This window comes from Stegostoma tigrinum, chromosome 19, assembly GCF_030684315.1.
Source record: "Stegostoma tigrinum isolate sSteTig4 chromosome 19, sSteTig4.hap1, whole genome shotgun sequence".
Lineage (NCBI taxonomy): Eukaryota > Metazoa > Chordata > Chondrichthyes > Orectolobiformes > Stegostomatidae > Stegostoma > Stegostoma tigrinum.
The window spans coordinates 5,156,380-5,183,860 of NC_081372.1; the positions used below are offsets into that span (position 1 = coordinate 5,156,380).

At 43.5% G+C, this 27,481-nt stretch overlaps 1 protein-coding gene across 1 annotated transcript; it reads left to right on the plus strand.

Moving 5' to 3' along the window:
• The first annotated feature begins 33 nt into the window (after positions 1-33).
• Positions 34-27,096, plus strand: LOC125461620 (opioid growth factor receptor-like protein 1). Its single transcript, XM_048550546.2, has 8 exons — positions 34-391; positions 9,056-9,109; positions 10,441-10,509; positions 12,173-12,251; positions 13,608-13,686; positions 17,195-17,261; positions 22,331-22,479; positions 24,502-27,096. The coding sequence occupies exons 1-8, from the start codon at positions 281-283 to the stop codon at positions 25,742-25,744; spliced, it is 1,851 nt and encodes a 616-aa protein (XP_048406503.1). The 5' UTR covers positions 34-280; the 3' UTR covers positions 25,745-27,096.
• The last annotated feature ends 385 nt before the right edge of the window (positions 27,097-27,481 follow it).

Sequence of the window (27,481 nt, forward strand, 5' to 3'; positions counted from 1 at the left end):
CGGAGCAAGGAAATGAGCCCTCTCTTCCCCTCCCAACAGGAGGCAGGCTCGAAAGGAAATCGAAAGAGAAAGAAATTTGCTCTGATTTTCCTTTCCTGTGTTAGGGAGAGACTCCACCCTCTGCCTCGTTCCCTTCTCTGTTTCCAGCCCGTGTCTGTGAACTTTCTGATTATTTGCACTTTGCTGTGTGATTTCCCAGGTCTGTAGCTGTCCGCAAAGGAGCGGGGCGGGGGTGTGGGAGGAGTTGTAAGCGTTAGTGCTCGGAGCCTCCCCGCGGACAATGTGGGGAGACGAAGACTATGATTCCACTTGGGCAGAGAGCGAAGGCGAACCTGAGCCCGAGTCAGCAGCGAGCTCCCCGAAAACTCAACAAAAACGAACGGTGCCCCGGGTAAGAGCAGGGCTGAGGCTCTCTCTCTCTCTCTCTCTTTTTTTGAAGGTTGGGGGGATTGTTGGCCGAGACGGGGGGGAATTCTGTCGGAAATGTTTGCATTAGGAAGCCCGGCCGCTTGTGGCTGAATGACAGTCGCCGGTATTTCTCAGCCTTGCGGTTTCTGGCTGTCCCGGCCACCAGACAAGGGGCGAAATTCGCATTGGACCCTGTAGATGTGTCCGAATTCTGAAGTTTCGCAGCTGAACCTGTGCCAGATTTTGTGTGTCTGGCTGCAATTGAGCGTGTTTCAAGGAAACGGATACCACCATGTTTGCACAGTACTGAATGTTCCTGCTTTCAGTCAGGGACCCAGCATAGGGAGTTCCCAGCCTGCTGCACTGCACGTCTATGGCTCCTGAAATCCCCTGTATCAAATAACATTTCCAGGAATACTTGCACTGGGCATGAGGCATATTGTCCCTTGTCCACCCAAATACGCCAAAGGCTCAAATATGGTTTGCTCCAGCCCCTGTTTGACAGGCTCTGGGCTACCTGCTCAGTTCAGTAAGCAATCCATTCAGTCACCCACATTGCTGTGGGTCTGGAGTCGCATGTAGGCCAGACAGGCTAAGGATGGCAGATTTTCTTGCCTAATACACATCAGTGAACCAGATAGGTTTTGCACAGAAGCCTGGAAGAGGGGTCACTGGACTCGAAACATTAGCTGTGCTTTCTGTCTCCACAGATGCTGCTGCACCTGCTGAGATTTTCCAGCAATTTCTGATTTTCAGCATCCACAGTTCATCAAATTTTTTTTTCAGATTTTAAGATCGGTTGGCAGCGCTCACCATTCAACTGGCTCTTCATCCCAGATTTCTGTTTTTTTTAAATTGAGTTGAAATTTTACCATTGGCCATAAATTAGAGTTCTGGATTATCAGTTATTTTTCGTCCACTGACATTGCCACTCGGTTGTAAAGTGTTCCTGCTGCCCTCCTGTGAATGTCAAGCCCCAAGTGAGGTTCGAAACAGAAATTGGTGGAGAAACTCAGGTCTGTGTAAAGAGGTCCCAGGTTAATGTTTCGGTTCTAGTGACTGTTCTACAGAACTCAGCTTGCTTTGAGCATCTGGTGTAAGGTGAATGAACAACATGCCTTACCTGGCAGTGCTGTTTTGAGTGATTAGACCTCCCTTGTGAGTGAGGCTTGGGAAGGGACACTGTTGTTTGAGTGATTTTTGTTTTGCCAGTCATTTTGAGGATCTTGGAAAAGGTGTAGAGAGAGATCAACTCTAATAGGATAGGCCCGTTCATAAGTTTGATAACAGCAGAGGAAAAACTGGCCTTAAGTTTGTTGGTACGTGTTTTCAAACTTTTGTAACTTCTGCCCAATGGAAGAGAGTATAACTGGGGTGGAAGGGTCTTTGATAACATTGGCTGCTTTCCTGAAGCAGCGGGAAGTGTGGGCAGAGCCAGTAGAAGTAAGGCTGGCTTTCGTGATGGACTGGGCTGTGTTCACAACTCACTGTGTAATTTCTTGCGATCTTGGGAAGAGCAGTTGCAGTACCAAACTGTGATAGATCTTTATAAGATGCTTTCCACCGTGCATCCATAAAAATTGAGAGATGTTGTGGACTTGACGTTTTTGGGTTTTTTTTTCCTCATTTCCCTTCCCTTATAAAAGACTTAAGTCACGATATAGTGACTGAATAAAAACCGAAAGAACTGCGGATGCTGTAAATCAGGAACAAAACAGAAGTTGCTGGAAAAGCTCAGCGGGTGTGGCAGCATCTGTGAAGGAGAAAACCGTTAATGCTTCGGGTCCGGTGATGCTTCCTCAGAACAAGGGTCACCGGACCCGAAACGTTAACTCTGTTTTCTCCTTCACAGATGCTGTCAGATGATATAATAATTGATGCTGTTCCGGATGAGGTGTGATTAAGAGGTGGCCATTCAGCCCCTCACCCTTAAGCCTGTAACTTAAGAACAGGAGCAGGCCATTCAGCCCCTTGATTCACTTGCAAATTTTTTCTTGTTGGTTTCAGACTACACCAATTGAATTGAACGGCAGATGTGCCAAGGAATTCATGAGGAATAATTTCATTCCGCAGCGAGTGGTTAGACTTGAAAGATGCTGCCTAAGAATGTAGTGGAGAAGTATTCAATTTAGCTTTCCAAAGGGAATTGGATGGGCAGCTGAAGAAAGGGTTACACAGCAATGGGAAAGATAGATAGAGTGGGACATGCAAAATTGCTCTTGCAGACAGCTAGCGCAGCCTGGATGGGCTGAAACTCCCCTTCCACAGGAAGGGGACATCTGGCTGCATACACGTTGCAATTTTTTTTTTAGCAAAAGGAATGAGAATATTTTAGGATGTTGGCTTTGCTGACAAGTCTGGCATTTATTGAATGCCCCCAGCTTTTGTGTAATGGACCAGCTTCATGCTCTTTTTTAGCTGTTTGATACAACTGGCTAGCATTGCTGAGGCAATTAGGATTTGACCATGTTGCTGTAGGACAGGAATTACGTAAATGCAGAAGGTATGTAATGAAATGGATTTCCTTCCCTAAAAGACATTTTGAGAGTCTAACCAGTCTACCAGCTCTGTGGTTATTTTATTTTTACAGCAATGCCAACTGTTATTCCAGATTTCTTTCTTAAGATGAATTAAAATTCTTAATTTGCCACAGTAGGAAATAAGGTCACATTCAGTTCTCTGAATTTTCTTGGAATCCTTCTGTCTACAAAAGGTGATGGGCACAGCACACAATCCATTTCAGATTAGGGCATTTCTTCCTGACTCCTGAAGAGGTGAATCCTTGAGGGACTGTCACAAGTGAAGATGCCTGAAGCTACGGAGTAACATCGCAGGTTGTTGTCCTTAATGTGGGCATCTGTTTCCACGTCACTGTAGCCATCGGTCGTTATGGTGGGGAATGCCAGTCCCCAGGAGGTGTCACCATTTTCCTGTTGCCAGCAAGTGACTCCCAGCTGTGAGAGCTGGTGTCCGGGGCCTGATTGTCACACTCACGAACGTCCTTGAAGTGGAGCTCTGATTGCCTGTTACAGAGACCTCACTGTGCAGGAGGCCCTGGGTTTGTGACCACCACCTGCCCTGACGATGTTCCTGAGCCAACAAAGCTGTCCTCTGTTTGAGGACAAACAAAACGGGAGATCCCTGTCACAAGGGGGCTGCTGTAATCATCATTGTATCCTGCTGGGATATAGCCAGAAAGCAGCACAGACAGTGAAAGTAGAAGCAGCTCGTCTTGCTGAGACACATGGACATCGTCCAGTTATCAAGTTGCTGAGAGCGCACATTAACCCATCAGCTTGGTCCCACGGTTAACAAATTCTGCCAATCCATTTGCAGCAGGTTGTTATTTCGTATGATCCAGGGTTGGCATGTAACCATGTCCATAACTCATTCATGTTTCCCCACCCCCTTCAACGTTTACAGTGAAGGGGAGCAAGCGACCAATGTGGCATAGACAGTCTGTGTATCTGAGCATCCACGTGGTGATTAGTGCTGCAGTGTCAGGATAGAGGAGTGCTCTGATCGGATGTGATATGTTTTTAGTTTCACTTTCAGTCTTGGTAAATAATGTCAAGCACAAGTCACTTTTTTTTGCAAATGTAATCTCTGGCTTATTTATTTTGATAACTCCATCTAGCCTTTGGACCACAGGGACAGAAAACAGTTGTTCAGTCCCTCCAAGTTGTCAATCATGATTCGAGGAGTAAGGCAGTCAGCTCTGTGAGACTGCTAAGTAAGAAAAGAAGGAGGCCATTCAACCTTTTGGGCTTAAACAATGAACTGGCAGAAACCATTCAACACTTAAGAACTCATTGGCCTACATTGCCCTTGCCATGAGTAATGCACACATACCGAACCTCTGGCACAGATGTCTCATGGAGTCAAACCAAATGCACCAGAAATTCCTGGAACTTTTCAAGAGACACAGCTTTGAATGTTGCAGGTATAGCATGGCCAGTGTCTAGTGTTCTGTGTAAGTGCCTGTGAGGAATTCTACATTTGCGAATCCTGTGTCTGTCACAGTTAAAGTTGTATTCAAAACTATTTTAGTCCTAAGCAAAATCCAGACAGGCCACAATTCAGCATTTGTTCTCTGCCCCTTTTGGGTGACATCCTCCTGGTGTTGTTATTTGTCGGGTTTTTATTTTAAAAAGTGCCCTCCATCGAGGGAAGATTTCTTTGAGATTGACCTGTGAAATTTCAGAAAAAATTCTGTTTACAACAGCAAAGCAGGAGAAGATTTAAAGAAATGTATCCTGTCTTTTTTTCCATTTGTTTCCTGGGCATCCTGTTGTGTTTGGTTTACTTGAAATGCTTTCTTGAAGTACTTTAGGAAGCGACATTTTAAAAAGAATACTTAAATCTGTTGCTCAAAACTATATTTGTTCAATCTTGCCTCAAGTAGGAAGTGATGTAAGGGAGCTTCCTGGAGACAGTTCTGAACTAACTACAAATGTCAGCCCTTACATATTTCCAGCTTGCACGTTGTGGCACTAGTCCGTGAACGAGAGCAAACATATTTGATCATTCATACTCTTCTTCTTACTGTCTGTGCATTTACTATCCCTCAGATTTATTTTCTTCCGTGGTTGTGGGTGCTAATCTTCTCCATTTTTTTCAAACTGGATCCAGGTGAGTTTTTCACATTCTCTTTCCCTTTTTTCAAGGACAGGCGAACTAAAGGTCACTGTTGCAGTATGAGTAGTCGCCCATGTAAGATGGATGAGAAAGTTTTGTTACTCAAAGGGCCATCCGTACTTGCAGCTCTCTTCCTCAAAAGGTGGAGGAAGCGGAGTTCTTGAGTATTTTCAAGCAGAGGTGGATAGTTTTCCGATAAGCCGCAGCAATGGTGCAAGAGCTCATCAGAGTAAATGGAGTAATCAGAACAGTCAATATCCCAATGAATGGTGGAACTGGGTGGAGGGACCGGGTGGTCCAATCCTCCTAACTATGTTGATTGTATAATTGCTGAATTACAGCCAAGCTGTTAAAGTGAACAATACTCGGATGCTGGGGGTTGATTAGCTCATTTGGTTGGATGGCTGGTTTGCGATGCAGAGTGACACCAGCAACATGGGTATGATTCCCACACTGAGTGAGTCTTCCATGAAGGATTCTGCACCTCAACTCTTCCCTTCATCTGAGGTGTGGCGACCCTCAAGTTAAACCACTGCCAGTCACCCCTCTCTCTAATGAGAGAGTAGCCCCACGTTCTTCTAGGACTTTACCTTTACCTTGCTCAGACTCTAGCTGCACCTTTCTCTATCACCTGCTCTGTTGCAACTTTCTTGACCTTAGGACATCCCAAAGTATTTCATAACCAATCAAACGCTTCTTGAAGCATTGTCACTACCACAATTTGAGAAATTTGCACAGAACAAGCTGCCATAAACAGGCCTGTGATCCTTAGAAGGGATTTTTTAATTTTAAAAATGGTTTGAAAGATTATTATTTACCAGGGATAACTAGTCTTCTTCAAAATTGTGCCAAGGAGTCTTTTACACCACGAATGCGAGCAGATAGTTTTCAAATTCTTTTCTCGAACTTTTAAATAGACACGACTTTAAATGTTGCAAGTGTATTGTGGCCAATATTTAGCGTTCTGTGTAAGTGTCTGGAAGGAATTCTGCTTTCTGATATTTATTCTGACATTGAGTTCCATGTCTGTCAGGGTTAAAATTGTATTCACAACCATTCTATGCAATATTCAGCATTCGTTCTCTGCCTTTGGGTGCCATCCTCCAGACATTGTAATTTGTTCTGATGCAGAGCATAACCAGCATTGAGGGAAACAATGGTGTCTGATACTGTGTGGTGTTCCTTCAGTATTCACTGTAGTATCAGCTTCGGTTCGGTTCTGTTCTCTTATCTCTGGAGTGGGAGTTAAACCCAGTTTTCTGACTAATACTACCCACTCGTTCAAGCCTGAGAGCTAGTGGGAATTGCAGTCTAGGCTCTGACGCGAGGGGTGGCTTGATTTACATACCAGAGTTCGGCACATTCAGTCAAAGCCCAAAAGACAGAGGGAAGATTGATAAGCTTATATTCAGCTTCAGTTTCTAATCTATATTAATGGTTTCAGTAAGTCAATCAAGTACAGGGCAGGTGGTGGAGTATTGGGTAAAGTGACTGCATGAGGATCTAGAACCCTGGGTTGCTGCTCAGAGGACATGGGTTCATGTTCCACTGATAGATGAATTCAATAGAGAAATCTGGAATAAAAATTTAGTTTGGTGTTAACCAATTTAACCACTGTCAGCTATTGTAAAAACCCATCTGGTTCAACCATGTTATTTAGGGAACAACATGTGACTCCAGACAAAAATGTGGCTGACTTTTAATTGCCCTCTGGGATTTATGCCTAGCCAGTGCTACATACATCCCATGAATTAACGATAATAGAGATTTATCAATGGTTTTCTTTGTTTTGTCAAAGAACTGCTGACGCTGGAAGTCTGAAACAAAAACATAAATTGCTGGAAAAACTCAGCAGGTCTGACAGATTCTGTGGAGAGAAGTCAGAGTTAACATTTTCAGGTCTGGTGGCCATTCTTCAGGCACTAGCGATACCGAGCTGAATTGTAAAGTTAACAGTGAGGAGTATGTAGAGGGATAGAAGCAGATTGACTGAGTGAGCAAGAAGGTGGCAAATAGTGTGATGTCAGGAAATGTGAAATTATGCATTTTGGTGGAACAAAGATTCACTGGATTGATTTGAGGATGAAGGGAGTGGGGATTGGGCAGACTTCTCTGAAGTTTAATGAAGAAAGTGAATGAAATGGTGGCCCTTTTTTTTAAATCTAGAGGAGTGGAGTATAAAGATGTTGATGTATTGTTGCAGTTACACAAAACCCGAGTGAGTTTCCACATGAAGTACTCTGAGCAGGTCTGGACACCACACCTTAGAAAGCATATATTGGCCTTGGAGGGAGTACAATGTAGGTTTACAGGTTATGGGGAGAACACTTCTACAAATTAGGCCTGTTTTCTCTAGAATGTGGACGGTTTAGGGAACAATTTGTTGGCAGTGTTCGGCATATTGACAGTGTGGATAAAGTTCAACAATTTCCACTGGTGGTGGATTCTAGAACGAGGGGTATAGTCTGAGCATTTTGGGCAGCCCACTCAGGAGAAGTGTTCGGACGCACCACTACACACACAGGATGGGAGAGGTTTGGAACTCTCTTCCACAAATGGCAGGGAATGCTGGATCAGTTAGTTTTAAATTTGAGAGAGAGGAATTTTTTGTTAAGCCAAGCTATGAAGGGATATGGGCCAAAGGCAGGCATGTGGTGGTAGACCGTAGATCAGCCATGATCTCATTGAATGGTGAAACAGGTTCGTGGCTGAATGGCCTACCCCTGTTCCTGTAGAGGAATGAGAGGTGATTTTACTTTTCATTTGAAGCATTGACAATTGTTTGAGGGTTTGACAGGGTAGATGGTAAGAGGCTGTTTTCCCTCTGCCTAGAGAATGTCAGAATGATTCTGGATTCTGACATGCTCGAGATAGAGCCTCAACTCTTTTAAGGTTGTAACGAGAACAAATCTTTTCACTCGGGATGATGAATCTAATATCCTCCACCTCAAAGGGTTTTTGAATGGTCAGTTTTTTTTTAATGGGTGTCCAAGACTCTGTGATTGATTTTTGGGTGCTAAGGGAATCAACAAAGCATAAGAAACAAATTTCTTATTGCACATTTTCATGACCTGAAGATGTTGAAAGCACTGTACATACATTGAGAAACTGTTTTATTTGTTCACGGGATGTGGGCTTTGCCAGCTGGGTCAGCGTCTGTTCCTCACGCCAAAATGCCCTTGAGAAGGTGATGGTGAACTGCTTTCTTCAACCACTGTGGTCCTTTGGGGTATAGACACATCCACAGTTCTGTTAAGGTGGGAGTTTTGAAGTCTCACTACTGTAGCGTAGGAAACATGACATCCCAGATTCCACAAATATGGTTATAGCCTGACAATCTTTGTGAAATTAATTGTGGGATAAATGTTGAACCTTCGTATCATGCACAGCAGGAACCCTACATTCATGCCAGCTCTCTACAAGAGACTCCTGAAGAACCTCACTCCCCTGCACTTTCCCAGCAACCCTGCAAATTTTGTCTGCTCGGATGTTTACCCAAATCATTTTGAAGGTTCCATTGAAGTCTTGGGCAGCGCATTCCATATTCAAATCACTTGCTGCGATTTTTGGAGGAAAAAAGCGTTTGTTTTGCCATCTTTTTGCCAATATCTTTAAATTGATGATCTCCGATTCTCTTGCTGTACTCTATCCAGCTGTTTCTTGATCTTTCAGCACTTCTGTCAAGTGTCTTTTGCTTTCTCTTCTACAACCCCAGCCTTTCCAAACTGTCCAAATAGCTGAGGTTATATTAGGCAGAGCCCTGCTGTTGGTGGTAAAATCATGGATGTTTTACTTGCCTGAGAGAGGAGATGCTGATTTGGTTTAACACAACCTCTAAAAGGACAATGCAGCAGCAGGTTACATTGAGTGCTGGTCAATGCTTGTTAAATTAAAGCATATATAAAGCCCATTTACCCACTTGTGACTACATCAGTGCCACTGTTGTCAAGCTCGTTGGCAGTTTCTGTCAGAAAACACCAGTCTAAAGTGTGTCTGTGTTACTTTACAGAAGAACCGACCAGAAACTGGCCCAAGACCTGAGAAGCGAAACTATCCGAAATATGTAGGTACCATACAACATGTTGTGCATGGCCTTTTTTTAACATTCATTCATAGGATGTGGGCGCTGTGGGAAATGCTAGCATTTTACTGTTTGTCCGCACTTACCCCAGGGAAGGCGTTGGTGAGCTGTCATCTTGACATCCTGCAGCTCTTGATATAGGTACACCCAATGCTGTGAGAGAGGAAGGTCCAGAGTTTTCACTGAAGGAACAGCAGTTATTGAACCTCTGCAAGGTGAAGTCAGAAGTCACATGACACCAGGTTATAATCCAATAGGGTTTATTTGAAATCACAAGCTTTTGGAGTGCTGCTTCTTTTGTCAGGTGAAGGATTTCAGATAAACCTGTTGGACTATAACCTGGTGTGGTGTGATTTCTGACTTTGTCCACCCCAGTCCAACACTAGCACCTCCACAACATGGTTCATCAGGCAGGTGTATGGAAGGGAAACCTTCCGGGAGCTATCCCATTTGTCTGCTGAAAGAGATAATGGGAACTGCAGATGCTGGAGAATCCAAGATAATAAAGAGTGAGGCTGGATGAACACAGCAGGCCAAGCAGCATCTCAGGAGCACCCCGTTTGTCTGCTGCCCTTTTTCCTTTTAGGCGCTAGAGGTGTTAGGCTTCATTTATGACACATGGAATTAATCTGTCACCATGAAAATTAGTTGTGAAAGTGAGAGTTTGACCCTATACCTTTTCTTTGACTTGCTGAGATGTTTATTTGTTAATGCATCGGAGCTGTAGAGGCCAAGCCAATTGTGTATAGCTCAATCTTTGTAAAAAAAACAAAGGTTTTATGCCAATTCCATAGAGAAGCTTCTGATCACCTGTTGCTACAGATGATGATTTTCCAGTCAGAAAGTGACACATTTACTTGCCCAGATCTCTATCCAACTGTGTTTGAATCAGGACCATTCCAAGTTAGTGCACAGGATATAATTGGATAAAATAGGCATTACATGTTCACATCTACCTGCAGTACATGCTTGAGATTACAGCAGAGCCTGTGCTGTTTGTTCTGTTTCTCCATACAGCCCCACCATAAAGTTTATTTCGAAAAATTGAAAAAAAACTAAAAGGAAAGAAAAGTTGGGACACTTTTTTTTTTCTCCTTTGCCTTACTGCCTAATGTCAGACTCCAAGTTGTCTGTTGCACGGCCCAAGTTTAACCCTAAAGGCCAGCTCCTGATCCTGCCCTGGTAGTTCACTGCAGTGTTCGGTCCTGGCCCTGGCCCTAGTGGTCCACTGCTGAAGTCCTGTGACTGAATCTTTTATTTGAACGGCAAATGTGTTGTGGAAGTTGCCAGTATTGAGCGTTTGTTTGTTTCAGGACTCGGCCCATCGCTGGCGAAATTGGAGAGCAGCAAAGGACCTGCAGCGCTATCGGCATGGTTACCCTGTAAGTCTGAGAGAGTGTTGTGTACCATCAGTCATGTCTGCCTTTAAACACATTTGAACTGGCTAGCAAGGCTGCTGTTCATTTTCAGCACTGAGGAGGTTTCCAACCCTCAGTTGCAACAGGACAAGACTTAGCCTTATTTCATTTTACCTTGGCATATGTCTGTGCTGTAAATTCATTCAACCCAGCTGGCTCCTCCCACCCCACAATCCATCTTTCACTAAAATCAAAATACCATGGACGCTAGGGACCTGAGGTGAAAACGGAAAGTGTTGGAAATACTCAGCAGGTCGGGCATTCTCTGTAGGCAGTGAAATGCTGACTCAGATTCCTGCTGATTTGAGAGACTTAGGGACGTTTCAAAATGACAGGTTGTACCTGGTACTGGGCTTCCTGCTCTCATCACCATTTTTTTCCCAAAGGCTAATCACACAGGGCGAGGGCTACCAGCTTGCTCCTGTCACTTCTGCCCTTGCTGGCTCGATTGCAGGGCTAATGGTTCAAGCTACTCTATAGTATTATTGAAATCAGGCCCCTTCTGTAAGTAGATGGGGTCTGGGCCACTGAGAGGTGTCATGCACCATGGTGAGGCCCAGTTTCAAGTCATGACCCAAAGGAAAACAGGTGTTTCTCATTCCCATTGAGACCGACTGCAAGCTTCTCCTTCATTATCAGTTGATCACAGTCTCAATATCCAAATTTTAATTGCTTTAGACTTCTTAATTGTCTAAATAAATACACAGGCCATGAGAATAGTTTTCAGGCTATTACATGGTAACATCGATGCCAATCAAAGGAAGTTTTCTCTCCCTTCTGCCACTGTATAAGCATTGCTTGCTGAGATTTGGAGTGTGTTACTCATTCTTGGAGTTAAGCCTTGTATTCATAAAGAGGCCATCTTTTCAGCCTGCTTTTGTCGATACATTTGCCACATGGCTTCGTTATAAATGTCTTGATGAGCTTGAAACATTACCCTGTGATAACCTTTTCACTGCTTAGTTGTTTATTTATACAAGCGGTTAGATGTGCAAACAAGCTTTTAGTATTGTTACTGCAAATGGCAGTGGTTGATTGTAACTTTTAAGAAGTTGTAAGTTGAATTGATTCTCCAAAGGATCTTTACAAATTATACTTTATTCTGTCAGTTTGAGGATGATTTCAAATGCTCATTGGTTCCCAACATTGTTGATGTGAGCAGTTCTGATGAAGAGTCTGTTTCTCTCCCTTTGATGCTGCCAGACCTGACTTTTGCCTGCAGTTTCTGTTTTTGTACAGGTGGATTTGGGCCTTTTTAAAGGAGATGAGCCTGTGGGTTTGGGGAATTACTTGTCTCAAACTTACCCCTGGAGAAACCAACCTGTTAATTCTCTTTCTCCCTACAAATAGTCCCAAACCTGCGGAGCGTCTTCACCATTTTTTTTTGGTTTTAGTCAGCGTGTCCTGCTATTTTCTTTCCCCTCCTTATGTGTCTAACTTTGCCTTTCATGTATTTATGATTTGTCTCAAACATTCTGTGATAGCGAATTTCTCATCCTCACCAGTCACTGCACAAAAAAAGGGCTTCCCCTAGATCCACTATTGGGATTCTCAATGTTTACGTGAGCAGTTTTAATGTTAATCGCCAGCTGTTTTCCCATTTTGATCCAGCTTCTATTCCCAACAGGATTTGGATGATAAAGCAAAGAATAATGATAACACTAACTTCAAGTTCTACATGAATCAGAAAGCCTCTCAGCCTGATGGTAAGCGGTTGCCAACTGATGGTTTGTTTTCTCACTGCCTTCGGAAGAAGTCCTTTCTAAATTCAAACATTGAGTGTAGAATCTTTTATGGTCCCCTGAAAGGACATGGAACCTTCTTTTAAGGTTCCATCTGAATAGATGCACCTACCTGTGTACCAGTCCATCAGTATTTTTTTTTCCTCATTTGGCGGCCAGTGTTAAATAAAACATTGCTCAGAGAATATTTTCTTGATATGTGATGGAAAGTTGTGGAAATATACAGTAATTTATATGAAAAGGGTCAAAGATAGGTTCTAGATCCTTGTTAACCCACTGGCTATTTTCCTGTTTTTCTTTCCTGAAAGGGCTCTAATTCTCAGGCTTCACCACTCAATACAGGGAATGTTCTTTTTCACACATTCATGGGATGTGGGTGTTGCTGGCTGGGCCCCTGTATTTATTACCTGTATTATTGCCCTTGAGAGGGTGGGGGTGAGCTGCCTTCTTGAACCGCTGCAGCCCACGTGCGGTAGGTTGATTCACAATGTCTTTAGGGATTGGATTCCAGGATGTTGTAAAGGAATGGTGATCTATTTCCAAGCCAGGATGGAGAGTGGGTTGGGGGGAATCTTGCCTGGGGTTGGTGTTCCCATACATCTGCTGCCCTTGTCCTCCTCGCTTGAAGTGGGTCATGGGTTTGGAAGGATCTTTAGCGAATTTCTGACTTCTAGAATAGAACATAAACTCTCAATGTTCACATTCTGAGGTGAGTCCTACTCACTGTCCATGACCAAAAGCACTTTGTTGTGGTGCGAGCTATCTTATGTGGACGTTAAAGAATGTCGTCTTGGGAGGAAGGATGTCAGACTAATAATTTAGGACTTTTGCAGCTGATGAGATATCCTACACATCAACATGAGTTTACGTTTTGATCTGTATCCAGGGGTATAAAGTAGAGAAGAAATGGCATTAGCCAATCTTCTGACACCCTCCCTCAGGGAAAAAAACAACACGGTTTGACTCTACAGTGAGCACGTTAGAATTTAACCATTTTCAACCAGGTAGTTGCTACTTTAGAGATAACAAAGTGTGGAGATGGATGAACACAGCAGGCCAAGCAGCATCTTAGGAGCACAAAAGCTGACATTTCCGGCCTAGACCCTTCATCAGAAAAAGATGAAGGGTCCCAAGCCTGAAATGCCAGCTTTTGTGCTCCTGAGATGCTGCTTGGCCTGCTGTGTTCATCCATCTCCACACTTTGTTATCTTGGATTCTCCAGCATCTGCAGTTCCCATAATCTCCCTTGCTACTTTAGTTTCCCTTTTACTACCAGGCCTTCAATGGGAAATTAACTTTTAATTTCTTCTCCTGTTCTAGGATGGACCATTGAGGAGATAATTCAGAAGTGGAAGGGAAAATATGTACTTTTGGAGAGGAGCCATTCGTACATCCAATGGTACTATTTTCCTCCTTTTATATTTGTACATTTTGACGATATGTTCTGTCTAATTTTTTTTAAAACTACATGGTACATATTATGCAGTGTGACATTGGGAAGGCAGATGATCTACCTCAGCACTTACTGAGGCCTCTGCCCCGCATTGTTTTGGGGTCACATTGGCTTAACACAGTGCATAAGAGAGTTTAGGATATATACCTTTTGTAGACAGATGTATTGAAGACCAACAAAGAAACTGAGCTTTTGCAAAGCTCTGGCTGAGCTGCTCATAGTGGAATGCGGACACTTAGCCACCTGACTCTTTGAAGAACATCAAGGAGGTGGGGTGATGGCCCAGTGGTATTATCCCTAGACTCTTAACCCAGAGACCCAGCTAACGGTCTGGGGACCTGGGTTCGAATCCCGCCACAACATATGGTGGAATTTGAATTCAACAATAAAATATCTGGAATTAAGAATCTAATGACGACATGAATCCATTGTCAGAAAAACCCATCAGGTTCACTCGTGTCCTTTAGGGAAGGAAACTGCCATCCTTACTTGGCCTGGCCTACATGTGACTCCAGACCCACAGCAATGTGGTTGACACTTAATTGCCCTCTGGGCAATTAGGGATGGGCAACAAACGTCCTCATCCTGTGAATGAATAAAGGACCTTGGAGAGGGCAGAGGGGAGGTTTAGATCTTGTTCAAAGGATTTTGGTTATGTGGGGAGAGAAGCGATTGGGGTTGTGTGAGCAGAGGCCAAATGGTGTGTTCCAAGTTGAGGGGATTTGCTGGAGCGAGGAGGGATAAACTGTTTCCTATGGCAAATGGGTTCTGTGATCAGAGGTAATAGAACCGACACTATATTGATTTTTCTTTAAAAAAAACAATAATTGGGGAAATTAGGAGAAATTTCGGTACCCAAACGGTGTTTCCTGAAAAGTGGCGGAGTTAGATTCCACAGAAACTTTCAAAAAGCTTGTATTTGAAGAAAAGTATTTTGCAGGGTTTTGGTAGGGGAAGAGGCAATGGTACGAGGCTAAAGTGAACAGCTCTTTCAAAGAACCAGGACAGGCGCTGAAGGCTTTGTTCTGTGTTCTGAAGATTCTGTGATCTACAGGCAGACGTGGAATAATGATCTGACTGACATTCCCTCATTTCCCACCTTCTCCATCTCCAGTCTAATGGATTGGTTCATCGAGCTTGCAGGCCGCCTGTTGTCACAATCTTGTCTCTCGATGTTTATTTTTCTTCATTCCTGGGAATGTGAGGCAGCAGGCCCAAAATTTATTGTCTGTTCACAACTGACCTGGAGAAAGTGATGGTGAACTGTCTTCTTGAACCGCTGTGGTGCATGTGGTGTAAGATAAGGTTGACATAGTCCCAGAGAACCAGAGTGCCGCGCTGTCATTAAGGAGAAACCAGTGGTGAGTTCAACTTGAAGGTCACCGCATCTCTGGCGAGGGGCGAGGGGCGAGGCTGAGAAGGTAGTATCTCAGCCGATTGTAATTATTGTTGGCTGTTCTCATCTCTCTCCATTGCAATACCAGTTGTGTTGAGCCAACCAGCTCCCGGCGCACCCGCAGTGTGGGGGTGGAATTCCAGCATTTTAACCCCAACAACAGTGTGAAGCGAAGGTGATCAAAATCTATTCCAGGTGATGTGCTTTGGAAACGAGCTCACAGATGGTAGTGTCCCCATGTGCCTACTGCCCTTGTCCTTTTTGAGGTGGTACAAGTTCTGAGTTTGGAGCTTGCTGTTCAGAAGCCTTGGTCATGAACTTCATTGGATCTTGTAGACGGTACACACCGCTGTTGCTGTGCATTAGTGGTGGATGGTGTAAAAGTTAACTGAACTGAATGGAATGCCGCTCAAGCGGTTTGTCCTGGACAGTGGCGAGCTTCTCAACTTCTGTTGGGCCCAAGCAAGTGGGGAGTGTTCCATCATGTTCCTAATTTGTATGTTGCAGATGGACTGCTTTTAAGGATCCAGGAGGTGACTTAATTATTGCAGAATTCTTAGCCTCTGACTCGCTTTCGTAACCACTGTGTTCATGTGGCTGGTCTGGTCAGTTTCTGGCCAAGGCCAGATGGTCAGATTGTCTCGTTGACATTTTGTCATTACTGGGCTGTTGTGTGGCATGGACATAACTTCAAACTCGTAGAGTTGTACAGCATGGAAACAGACCCTTTGGTCCAACTCATCCATGCTGACCAGATATCCTAAATTAACCTGGTCCCATTTACCAGCATTTAGCCCAAATCCTTCCTGTTCATATACCCATCCAGATGCCTTTTCAGTGTTGTAATCAAACCAGCCTCCACCGCTTCCTCTGGCAGCTCATTCCATACTCGCACCACCCTCTGCTTGAAAAAGTTCCCTTTTAAATCTTTCCCCTCTCACCTGAAACTATATCCTCTGCTTTTGTACTCCTGTACCACATGGAAAAGACCTTGTCTATTCACCATATCCATGCCCCTCATGATTGTATGAGTCTCTATAAGATAACCCCTCAACTTCAAGGAAAGCAGCTGCAACCTACTGGCCCCTCCCTACAGCTCAAACCCTCCAAACCTGGCAACATCCTTGTAAATGTTTTCTGAACCCTTTAAGCTTTCGCAACATCCTTCCTATAGCAAGGAGACTGGAATTAAATACAATGTTCCAAAAGTGGCTTAACCAATGTCCTGTACAGGTGCAACATGACCTCCCAACTCCTCCTCTACTCAATGCACTAACCAATATAGGCAGGTGTACTTCACCAACCTGTCTACCTGCAACTCCATTTTTAAGGACCTAAGAACCTGCTCCCCAGGTCTCTGGCAACATTCCCCAGTGCCCTGCCATTAAGTGTATAAGTCCTGCCCTGATTTGCCTTTCCAGAATGCAGCACCTCACATTTATCTAAATTAAACTCCATCTGCCACTCCTCAGCCCACTGGCCCATCTGAACAAGATCCCATTGTACTCAAGGCAGAGATCGACAAATTCTTGATCTCACAAGGAATCAAGGGCTACGGGGAGAGTGCAGGGAAGTGGAGTTGAAATGCCCATCAGCCATGATTTAAATGGCGGAGTGGACTTGATGGGCCAAATGGCCTTACTTCCACTCCTATGTCTTATGGTACTCTGAACTAACTACCTTCACTCTCCACAACACCCCAATTTTGGTGTCACTTTCAAACTTACTAACTATACCTCATATATTCACATCTGAATCTTTTATGTAAATGGCAAAAAGCAGTGGACCCAGCAATGATCTTTGTAACACACCACTGGTCACAGGCCCCTACTCTGACAAACAACCCTCCACCATCTCTCACTGTCTGCCACTCTCATTCTCCTACCTTCAAGCCAATTTTGTTCCCAAATGGCTAGCTCTCCCTGGATCCCATTTGATCTAACTCATTCAACATCAGTGTTTCAGCCACTGTGTGGTTTTCACTGTGCATGCTTAAAACATTTCTGACCATCTGCAGCGATTCTCACTTCTAACCATTTGCTCGTCTTGTGGTTTCAGGCTGTTCCCATTGAGAGAACCTGGAATGAATTGTTATGCTAAGGAGCTCACAAGACAAGAAATTGAGGTGTGTATCAAAGGAAGGGAATTACTCCGCATTGTCTTCCATTGGAGTCAAATGAACCAAACATTCCTGATCTTCAGAAAAAGAGTCAAACTGTACAAGCTTACAACACAAATGTTTTGATTTCAGAATTTGCAATAATTTGTTTCCTTGGCTCAGATTTTAGGGATTTTTTATAACTACTTTAATTCGAAGAAAGTCAGTATTTTCATAAGCATCTTTCATGACTTCACAACGTCCCAAAATACGTGAGCTCCTCTTTGAAGTGTAGTCACTTTTGTAATGCAGTTTGCACAAGTCAGGTCCCCAAAACGGCAATACGATAAAGACCAAATTATCTGTTTGTTTTTAAGTGCTATTGGTTGCAGAATGAATATTGACCAGAACACAGAAGAGACCCTCCTATTTAAAATCATGTCTGAGAGGACAAACGGGATTTTCATTTAATGTTTTGTTTCAAAGATAGTTCTTCCAATAGTCTATGAATTCTTCAGTTATGTGCTTGGAGTGCCAACTCCAGCTCCAGAGTCGGGCTTGAAGCTCTGACCATTTGTCCTATAACCCTCTTGCCACAATGACTGCGTGTAAAGAAGTTAGAACTGCATGGGGTTTTGGTGTGACAGAGCTGCATGTGTTTTTGGTTTAAGGACATCTGTGCTTACGGTAGAGGCAGTACAGCAAGTGTTCACAAGGCTGGTCTCCAGGATGAAAGGGTTGTTGTATGGTAAAGGCTTGAGTAAATTAGGTTGATATTCCCTGGAGCTGAGAAGACCTGGTGGTCTAGTGGTTAGCATTCGACACTTTCACCATCATGGCCCCGGTTCGATTCCTGGTCAGGGACTGAGAGTTTGTGGAGCTAACAGTGTGAAATTACCATCTATGGGATTATGACTGCCTCTATGTCAGAATCACACCTAAATGTAACAATAAGGGAACGTGAGTTGGCTTTAGACCATCGTCAGACAGATTAGTTTTACCCTACTGATAATGTTAAAAAAGTAGTAATCCTGCTGGACACAAGAGAAACTGCAGCTTCAGACATTTGGTGTACGTTCTTGCCTGAGGGACCCTGAGAGGAGATCTCATTGAAGCACACGAGATTCGGAAGAGGACTAACACTGAGAGGTTGCTTCTCCCTGGCAAATGGATCTAGCGCACAGTCGGGAAGCAGAGTGGAGGGCCCATCTCTGTCTGTGTTATAGTGCTGAGGTGGAGATGGTCAAGAGCATCAAGCTCCTGGAAGTGATGAACACCAACAATCTGTCCTGGTCCCCCCACCCACATTGAAGTGACAGTCAAGAAAGCACAGCAACACCTCTACTGCGTCAGGAGGCTAAGGAAATTCAGCACATCCACAATGACCCTTACCAATTTTTATAGATGCACCATAGAAAGCATTCTGTACAGATACATCACAGCCTGGTATGGCAACCTGCCGTACCCAGGACAACAAGAAATGATGGAGAGTTGTGAATACATCCCAGTCCATCTCTCAAACCAACCCAGTATCGGGAATATTAAATCTGACCAGAATTCAACCTTCCAACCAAACCATTTGTACTTCCGGCTGACCAGGCAAAGCACCCTCCCACCCCGGGTATACCCTTCCACCCTCTTCTGTTGGGCAAGCGATATAAAAGTTTGAATGCATGTATAAACTGATTCAAGAATGACACATTCCCTGCTGGTATCAGACTTTTGAATGGACCCCTCAAATGTTAATTCTGATGTCTCTCTCTGCGGCTGTAACACTGCAATCGACACTCTGTTCTGCTACCCTGATGCACTTTGAATGGCATGATGTGACAACAATAAATCAAACGACAATCAGTCTCAGGATAAAGGCTCAATCGTTCAGAGTCAGAGATCACACAGCACCAGGTTATAGTCCAACAGGCTTATTTGAAATCTCAAGCTTTAAGAATGCTGCTTCTTCATCAGATGAAGTGACCTTTCAAATACAGAACAAAACCAGAAATGACATTACTCACTATATCGGACCGGAGTAAATTCTAAGCGGAGTAGAACAACATTGCTTCATTAGAGGCCTGGCCGCTGATGTCACCTAGCATGATGACAAAATGTCCGAATGAGAAGAAGCCAGCTCTGTGTTCAAGTCAGCAACCTGGTCTACTGATATAACGAGGTGTAGAGCAGGATGAATACAGCAGGCCAAGCAGCATCAGAGGAACAGGAAAGCTGATGTTTCGGGCCTAGACCCTCCTTCAGAAATGATTTCTTCAGCCTTCCTGCACCTCTGCTGCTTGGCCTGCTGTGTTCATCCAATAGACAATAGGTGCTGGAGTAGGCCATTCGGCCCTTTGAGCCAGCACCACCATTCATTATGATCATGGCTGATCATCCACAATCAGTATCCTGTTCCTGCCTTATCCCCATAACCCTTGATTCCACTATCTTTAAGAGCTCTGTCTATCTCTCTCTTTTCTTGAAAGTATCCAGAGAGTTGACCTCCACTGCCTTCTGGGGCAGAGCATTCCGTATGTCCACCACTTCCTCTGGGTGAAGAAGTTTTTCCTCAACTCTGTTCTAAATGGCCTACCCCTTATTTTTAAACTGTGTCCTCTGGTTCTGGACTCACCCATCAGCGGAAACGTGCTTCCTGCCTCCAGAGTGTCCAATCCCTTAATAATCTTGTACATCTCAATCAGATCCCCTCTCATCCTTGTAAACTCAATTGTATACAAGCCCAGTCGCTCCAATCTTTCAACATATTGATAGTCCCGCCATTCCGGGAATTGACCTTGTGAACCTACGCTGCACTCTCTCAATAGCCAGAATGTCCTTCCGCAAACTGGGAGACCAAAACTGCACACAATACTCCAGGTGCGGTCTCACCAGGGCCCTGTACAGCTGCAGAAGGACCTCTTTGCTCCTATACTCAATTCCTCTTGTGATGAAGGCCAGCATGCTATTAGCTTTCTTCACTGCCTGCTGTACCTGCATGCTTGCTTTCATTGATGTACAAGAACACCTAGATCTCGTTGTGCTTCCCCTTTACCTAACTTGACTCCATTGAGATAGTAATCTGCGTTCCTGTTCTTGCCACCAAAGTGTATAACCTTACATTTATCCACATTAAACTGCATCTGCCATGCATCCGGCCACTCACCTAGCCTGCCCAAGTCACCGTTTATTCTCATAACATCCTCCTCACGTTTCACACTGCTACCCAACTTTGTACCATCAGCAAATTTGCTAATATTACTTTTAAGGCCTTCGTCTATATCATTTAATACATATCGTAAACAGCTGCGGTCCCAGCACCGAACCTTGTGGTACCCCACTGGTCACTGCCTGTCATTCTGAAAGGGACCCGTTTAACACTACTCTTTGCTTCCAGTCAGACAGCCAATTTTCAATCCAACTCAGTATTTTTCCCCCAATACCATGTGCCCTAATTTTGTTCACCAATCTCCCATGCAGGACTTTATCAAAGGCTTTCTGAAAGTCCAGGTACACTACGTCCACTGGTTCTCCCTTATCCATCTTCATGGATACATCCTCAAAAAATTCCAGAAGATTAGTCGAACACTATTTCCCCTTCGTAAGTCCATGCTGACTCTGACCTATCCTGTTACTGCTATCCAAATGATTCGTAATTTCATCTTTTATAATTGACTCCAGCATCTTTCCTACCACTGACGTCAGGCTAACCGGTCTATAATTCCCTGTTTTCTCTCTCCCTCCTTTCTTGAAAAGTGGGACAACATTTGACACCCTCCAATCTGCAGGAACTGATCCAGAATCTATAGAACCTTGGAAAATAATTACCAACGCATCCACAATTTCTAGAGCCACCTCCTTAAGTACCCTGGGATGCAGGCCATCAGGTCCCGGGGACTTATCGGCCTTCAGTCCTAACAGTCTATCCAACACCATCTCCTGCCTAATATAAATACCCTTCAGTTCATCCATTACCCTCGGTCCTTCAGCCACTACTGCATCTGGGAGATTGCTTGTGTCTTCCCTGGTGAAGACAGATCCAAAGTACCTATTCAACTCTTCTGCCATTTCCTTGTTCCTCATAACAAATTCACCCCTTTCTGACTTCAAGGGCCCAATTCTAGTCTTACCCATTTTTTTTCTTTTCACATACCTAAAAAAGCTTTTACGTCCAGCTCTGTACCTTGTTATCTCAGAATCTCCAGCATCTGCAGTTCCTACTAACCTGGTCTACTGCTTTTCTTTATTGACTCCGAGGTGATAATTCAACCCATGAGAATGGCTGACAGCTTAGACAGTGTACTGTGCTGTAGGAAGATTGAATTCCGGTCAGATTTAATATTCCCAATCTTGGACAATGTATTAATTCTGCTCAGGTAGGGGAATGAGTTAAGAATCCTTTTGATCACTGTGGCCTGGTTTTACCTTTGCACAGGGGGTTGATTCCCTGAATAGCTCATTGGCAACAAAAAGCCCTTACGCAATGAAAATCATGTGAGGACTTAAAACAAGGCACTTATTTTGTATTAAATTCAATTTATGGAACATGGGTGTCATTGGCCAAGTCATCAATTATTCACCATCCCCAAATGCCTTTCTGAAGGTGGAAGTGAGCTACCTTTTTGAACCCCTACAGTCCAAATCTGCGGAAATAGCCACAAGGCTGTTAGGGAGGGGTTTCCAGCATTTTGACCTAGGCGATGAAATTTCCAAATAAGGATGGCGAATGACTTGGTTGGGGGTGGGGGGGGGGGGGGGGGGGGGGGGTGTTGATATTTGCAGGTGGTGGCATGCCTGTGCATCAGCTCTGTGACATTGTAGTAACTTAGAAGTTGATGTCAAAAGAGCTTTGGTGAGTTACCGCAGTGCATCTTGTGGGTGGCTCACATTGCTGCTACCGTGTGTCAGTGGTGAAGGGAGTGAATGTTGAAGGCGTTAAATGTGATCCACAAGTGGGTTGCTTTGTCCTGGAGGTCATCCATTTTCATGAATATTGGAGCTGCCCTCCTCCAGGAATGAATTTGAATGTTCAGTGTCTCTTGTTATTTCTTGAGATGATTTAAATAGGTTTTGTTTAATTTATTAACTGTGTGTTTCAATGTCAATAGCTATTCAAAAATTCTAAAGATGCAACTTGGAGACTGATTAAAGCGTATGAGATAATGCTGGATTTTTATGGCATTAAATTAGTAAATCGGAAAACAGGAGCAGTGAAACGAGCCCTTCACTGGAAAGAGCGATTCAACAACCTCAATCTGTGAGTGTCACCAGTTTTGTATTTATATAGTATCTTTTCATCTCAACATGGGGGCACTGGGTATAATTATGATCCAGCTGATGGTAACACCAGACAAATCCGATCACAGAGTGAAACCCAGCTTGATAGACCATGATGTAAATGTTTTGTAGCTGGTTACCACGGTAGCTGGTCGCTGAATATATTCTTATGTGGCTGCCAGTACTTTTTTAACAAAAGAATCCAAGTTTATTACACAAAATAATAACAAAGCCAGAAATCTTAATGTATTTCCCAACAATATCCGATTCAGATAATCAATCCCAATGAAATTTTGTTCTTATTTAACTTCAGAATTAAAATCACAGAATTGTAATGGTGGAAGATGACCATTCAGCCCATTGTACCTGAACCAGCGCTCCAAATGAGCACCATAATTTAGTGCTAATCTCCTGCCCTTTCTAACTCTACGCATGGTTTCTGTTTAACAAATCATGCAATACTCTCTTGAATGCCTCAATTGAACATGCTCCCACCATGTGTCCAGGCAGTGCATTCTGGACTAACGACTTGCGCGTGTGTGTATAGGAAGTCCTTGCATTTGTCGTACTACGTTTGTAAACCTCGTTAAATCCGTGCCTTGACATCCTCTGTCCTTTTACGAGTCAGTACAGTTTTTCCCTGTCTACTCTGTACAGATCCTTCATGATTTTGTAAACTTCAATCGAATCTACTTTGTTTTTCTTACAAGGAAAGACTGTCTTGATGTCTTCAATCCATCCTAGTAACTGAAGCGTCTCATCCCTGGAGCCATTTGTCTAAATATCTTCTACACTCCTTCCTTTAACTAGATTCCCAGGTTTGATGATAACAAGGTGTAGAGCTGGATGAACACAGCAGGCCAAGCAGCATCAGAGGAGCAGGAAGGCTGACGTTTCGGGCCTAGACCCTTCTTCAGAAGGTTTTGTTTCTGAAGAAAGGTCTAGACACGAAACGTCAGCCCTCCTGATGCTCTGATGCTGCTTGGCCTGCTGTGTTCATCCAGCTTCACACCTTGTTATCTCAGATTCTGCAGTATCTGGAGTTCCTACTATCCCAGGTTTGATGACCTTCTTCTGAAGTCCTAAACCTCTGTGTGTTCAGTTCTAACAACTTGAAAACATCAACATAGACTCTTACATATTAGAGACTTCATAAACTAAAACCCTTCTTAGATAAAACTGCAGTGCTGCACTAGAACCTGATTCTGGATTCAAATCACTTTGTAGCCCCTGGAGTGTTTCAATTTTGTCAACACTTAATTGGAGAGCAGTGGTGTTAGTTGATAGTGTTAGTCTCCTGTAGGCACTTAAGTCATGTGCTTTCTTGGAAATGATTTAGTTCACTGTTCCACATGACTTTCTGACCTCTAAGGAAAAAGTCTCAGACCTGAAACCACCACACATTTTACTTCTATTTTAAAATTCAAATTTCCAAAATGATGCTTCAGGTAGTTTCCTTATAACTCTATAGTTGTGTTTTTGTGTGACCTCACACTACAGAATATCACCATTTGAAGATCACATTTATGGGGAAATTGCTATACCTCTACAGCAGAAAGTTTGTGTTATCAAAACAGCATCCACTATTCAACTGCGTTACATGGCAATTGACATTAACAGGTGTTATAGCAGAGCTACCTGTATAAGTATATACCTTTCCAACAATGAATGTAAGGTTTACCTGGAGTAAGCTCTCCAATAGCATTGAGATACATCATCACGTCTCTTCAAATTGCAGCATTTCATTGGTATTTGCTCCCTGTGACAGTGTGGCCCTCCCATGGTGCTGCATCCTACAATAGGATGATGTTCCCTCAGTACTGCCTTCTCTGCCACCCCCCCAACCCCCCCCCCCCCCCCCCACCAACAATGTTCTGCTTTTTGTTTATATTTGCACCAGTGGGACCCGTGCAGTCCTAATCATTGGGGTCACTGTTATGAGTGTCTGCCACTGCCAGGTTTACTGTTGACTTTGCTGATCGTATTTTGTCTTCCATTTCAGACGCACACACAATAATCTCCGCATCACTCGAATACTGAAGTGCCTTGGAGAGATGGGCTTTGAACACTATCAGCCCCCATTGGTGAAGTTTTTCCTAACTCAAACACTGGTTCATAACCAGTTGCCCAATGTTAGAGAGAGTGTCTTGGACTACTTTCTTTATACCATTCGAAGTAAATCTGAGAGAAGAAAGTTGATAGTATATGCCCAGAAGCATTATCGGCCAAGAGCAGACTTCGTCTGGGGTCCTCCCAAGGAAATAGAACACCGGTTTAGGCATATTCATGAAGAACTCAATAAGGAAGAAGAAGAAACAATGAGTGAGGAAACATCAGATGAAGACACGTTGGCGAAAGGTGAAGAAAGTAGTTGCTTGCCATCAGATGAGGGCCACGTCTCAAAGCAGAGACGTCTAATGAAACAGAGGCCTTCAGATTCTCAGGAGAGGAAGACAGTGTGTCAGAAAGACACAGAGGAGACCTCGGAGTATCAAGTAGAAGCTGAAAATCCTGATGCGCCCATAAGTCAGGAGAGGTGTAGCACTGAAGAGAAGAGTGATGGCGACGAAAACAAGTGCAATGAAAATATTGAAAAGCAAACTGAAGGTGTGGAAGCGATTGCTGTGCAAAATATTAAACCGAATGCTGAAGACTCAGTGCAAGATATTGAAGGGGCTGAGAACGGCCAAACTGAACATGAAAGAATGGAAGGTGATGTGGGAACACAAAAAATAGAAGGTGAAGCTACTTGCCAAACAGGAAAGGAAATGTTAGTGCATTCAAGGGAAGCAGAAATGCCGGTTATGGAAGGGAAAGTCATAAAGAAAACAGCAGAAGAGGGGGTTGATGAGATGGCTGAGCCAGGGCAAGTGAGCACTGAAGCAGATAGTCCTGTAATTGAAGGAAGTCAAACTGGCAATACATCAAAGGAAGAGCTAGATGATGTAGCTAAACTAGAAGTGATTACCAAAGAAGCTGATAAATCTACAAAAGAAGTAACAGCAATTAGCAATTTAGAACAGAAAAATGTGTTGGCTGAATTAAAAATTCATGAAGGTCAAGGCGATTCTGAAAGGATGATCCCACACTCTGGTAAAGATGAAAGTGAGTGCACAGAAGAAATGGAAATACAAGAAGTGGGACAGCTAGAAGCTGGAAAAGACCCTGTAGGGAAAAGTGTGGAAATGGAAATGGAAGCTAGTAAGTGTGCTGGAGAGGATGGAGATGTAGAAATGGAAGATTGAGTTGTTTGTTGGCAATTTTAGCAGTGTGGCAGCTCATTGCTTTACAAGACAGCAGGCTAGAGAATCATTTTAGGATACTACTTTTGAAGAAGAACCCCAAGCTTACCCTCAAATGCAGAGTTCCAAACAAATGGATTTCACTAGGCAGTAGCGTTGGGGATTGGGAGACAGAAATACCTCGCGTGGCTACCATAGACCTCTCAATGCCAGATACTAAATTGTATTTAGAGGCTGGTGTGTGCATGTGTATATTTAATACTTACATTTTTAAATAAAGTGCTGATAGAAGATGAAGTTAACTAACATTTTGTGGCTGATTCTAGCTCTTGTCCTTTGGGTCTGTTTATATAGTGCCCATAAAGGGAGTGGAGTGAGAAAGAGAACATCAGGTAACCTTTGTTAGTTTATTCATCTGGTATTTAAATAGCCCCTTTTTAGTTAGGTTTCATAAGGAGTGTGTTATCGAATGGAGTTTCACACTGTGACACAGCAAGAGATATGAGATTGAACAATCAGAAACTTAGCCAGTGGTAGGTTTTACGGGGTGTCTTGGTGAGAGTGAGTGACCTTCAAGGAGGAATTGTGAAGCTTGTGATAGAAACAAGTGTTCTTAATCTCAAGAAGCTATTGTCCGGGAAGGCAAAGAGAGAGGCCGTGCAGCTGCACAGACTAAGTCCTCTAACTGTGCTGATCACCTGTTCTCTGCAGTTAGGAGTAGGAGACTAGTCTAATATACCTGGTGCCCAAAATACATTTAAATGTTGGAATGAGCATCATTCTGGTTGTTCTGAAGTGCCAACAAAGCTTCCATCTAGTGAAAATAAATGATGTTTATACAATGCTACAGTGTAGGGTCCTAGTCTCTGTTCTGCTCACTGGGCTCCTTGTGTATTACAGACCTGTTGTAGGACATCTTTATCCTACTCTGAGGAAAGAATAGGAATAGGAGGTGGCCATTCAGCCCATTTTGAGTCTGCTCTGCCATTCTATAAGATCATGGCTGATCTGGTTATTCCACATGTGAGAATCACACTTGGCAGAAACAAATGAACAAGACAAACTTTGAAAACTGAAATTTTAGTTCTGAACGTACAGACGTGGTGCTTATTCAGACGTGAAACATCCTTGAAAAATATTGCCTGAATCTTCATTCTGTGTGCACACAAAGCTCAGTTTGACTTCATCGTGCCTGCCAATTCTATGATTCTAAATCAAATGTAGAAAAAGTACCATTAGGGAGTAGGACTAGAGATCCAGAAACTACCTTTCAACCTATTTTTGTTTGCCTGTTTGATTCAAGTGAATTTTGTTATGTTCAGAATTGTTATTATTAAATGTTTTATTTGATTCCAGGGCAAGGATATTCAAACTTATTCTATCAAAAATACATTTTAGAGAGTTTATTCACACACCTGACTCCAGCCGAAAAGCAGGCTGTTTAACTGCTCCGATCTCCAGTGACTGCAATGGGGTATTGTGTATCGAGATGTTGACCTTTCCACTTTCTGTCACCGCTCCACAGCCCGTGTTTTTACCACTTGTCCAACATCCATTGTGCAATCAGCTGCACTTCCTGGGGGTGAAACATCAGGAAAACCACAGCTCTAGCACTCACTGCATGAATTCCACTTTGCATTGCCCTTCCCATACCTCAGAATGAACCCGATTTAAGAACCAGGATCCAAAAAACACCATCCAGCCCCCTCAAACCTGTTCTACTGTTCAATACGAAGAAGG

Bases quoted from the DNA above. Each gene is read 5' to 3' on its own strand.
- LOC125461620 (XM_048550546.2), top strand. From the start codon at position 281: ATGTGGGGAGACGAAGACTATGATTCCACTTGGGCAGAGAGCGAAGGC. The intron at 9,110-10,440 runs GTAGGTACCATA...TGTTTGTTTCAG, and splicing joins AGCGAAACTATCCGAAATAT to GACTCGGCCCATCGCTGGCG. The intron at 13,687-17,194 runs GTACTATTTTCC...TTGTGGTTTCAG, and splicing joins AGCCATTCGTACATCCAATG to GCTGTTCCCATTGAGAGAAC.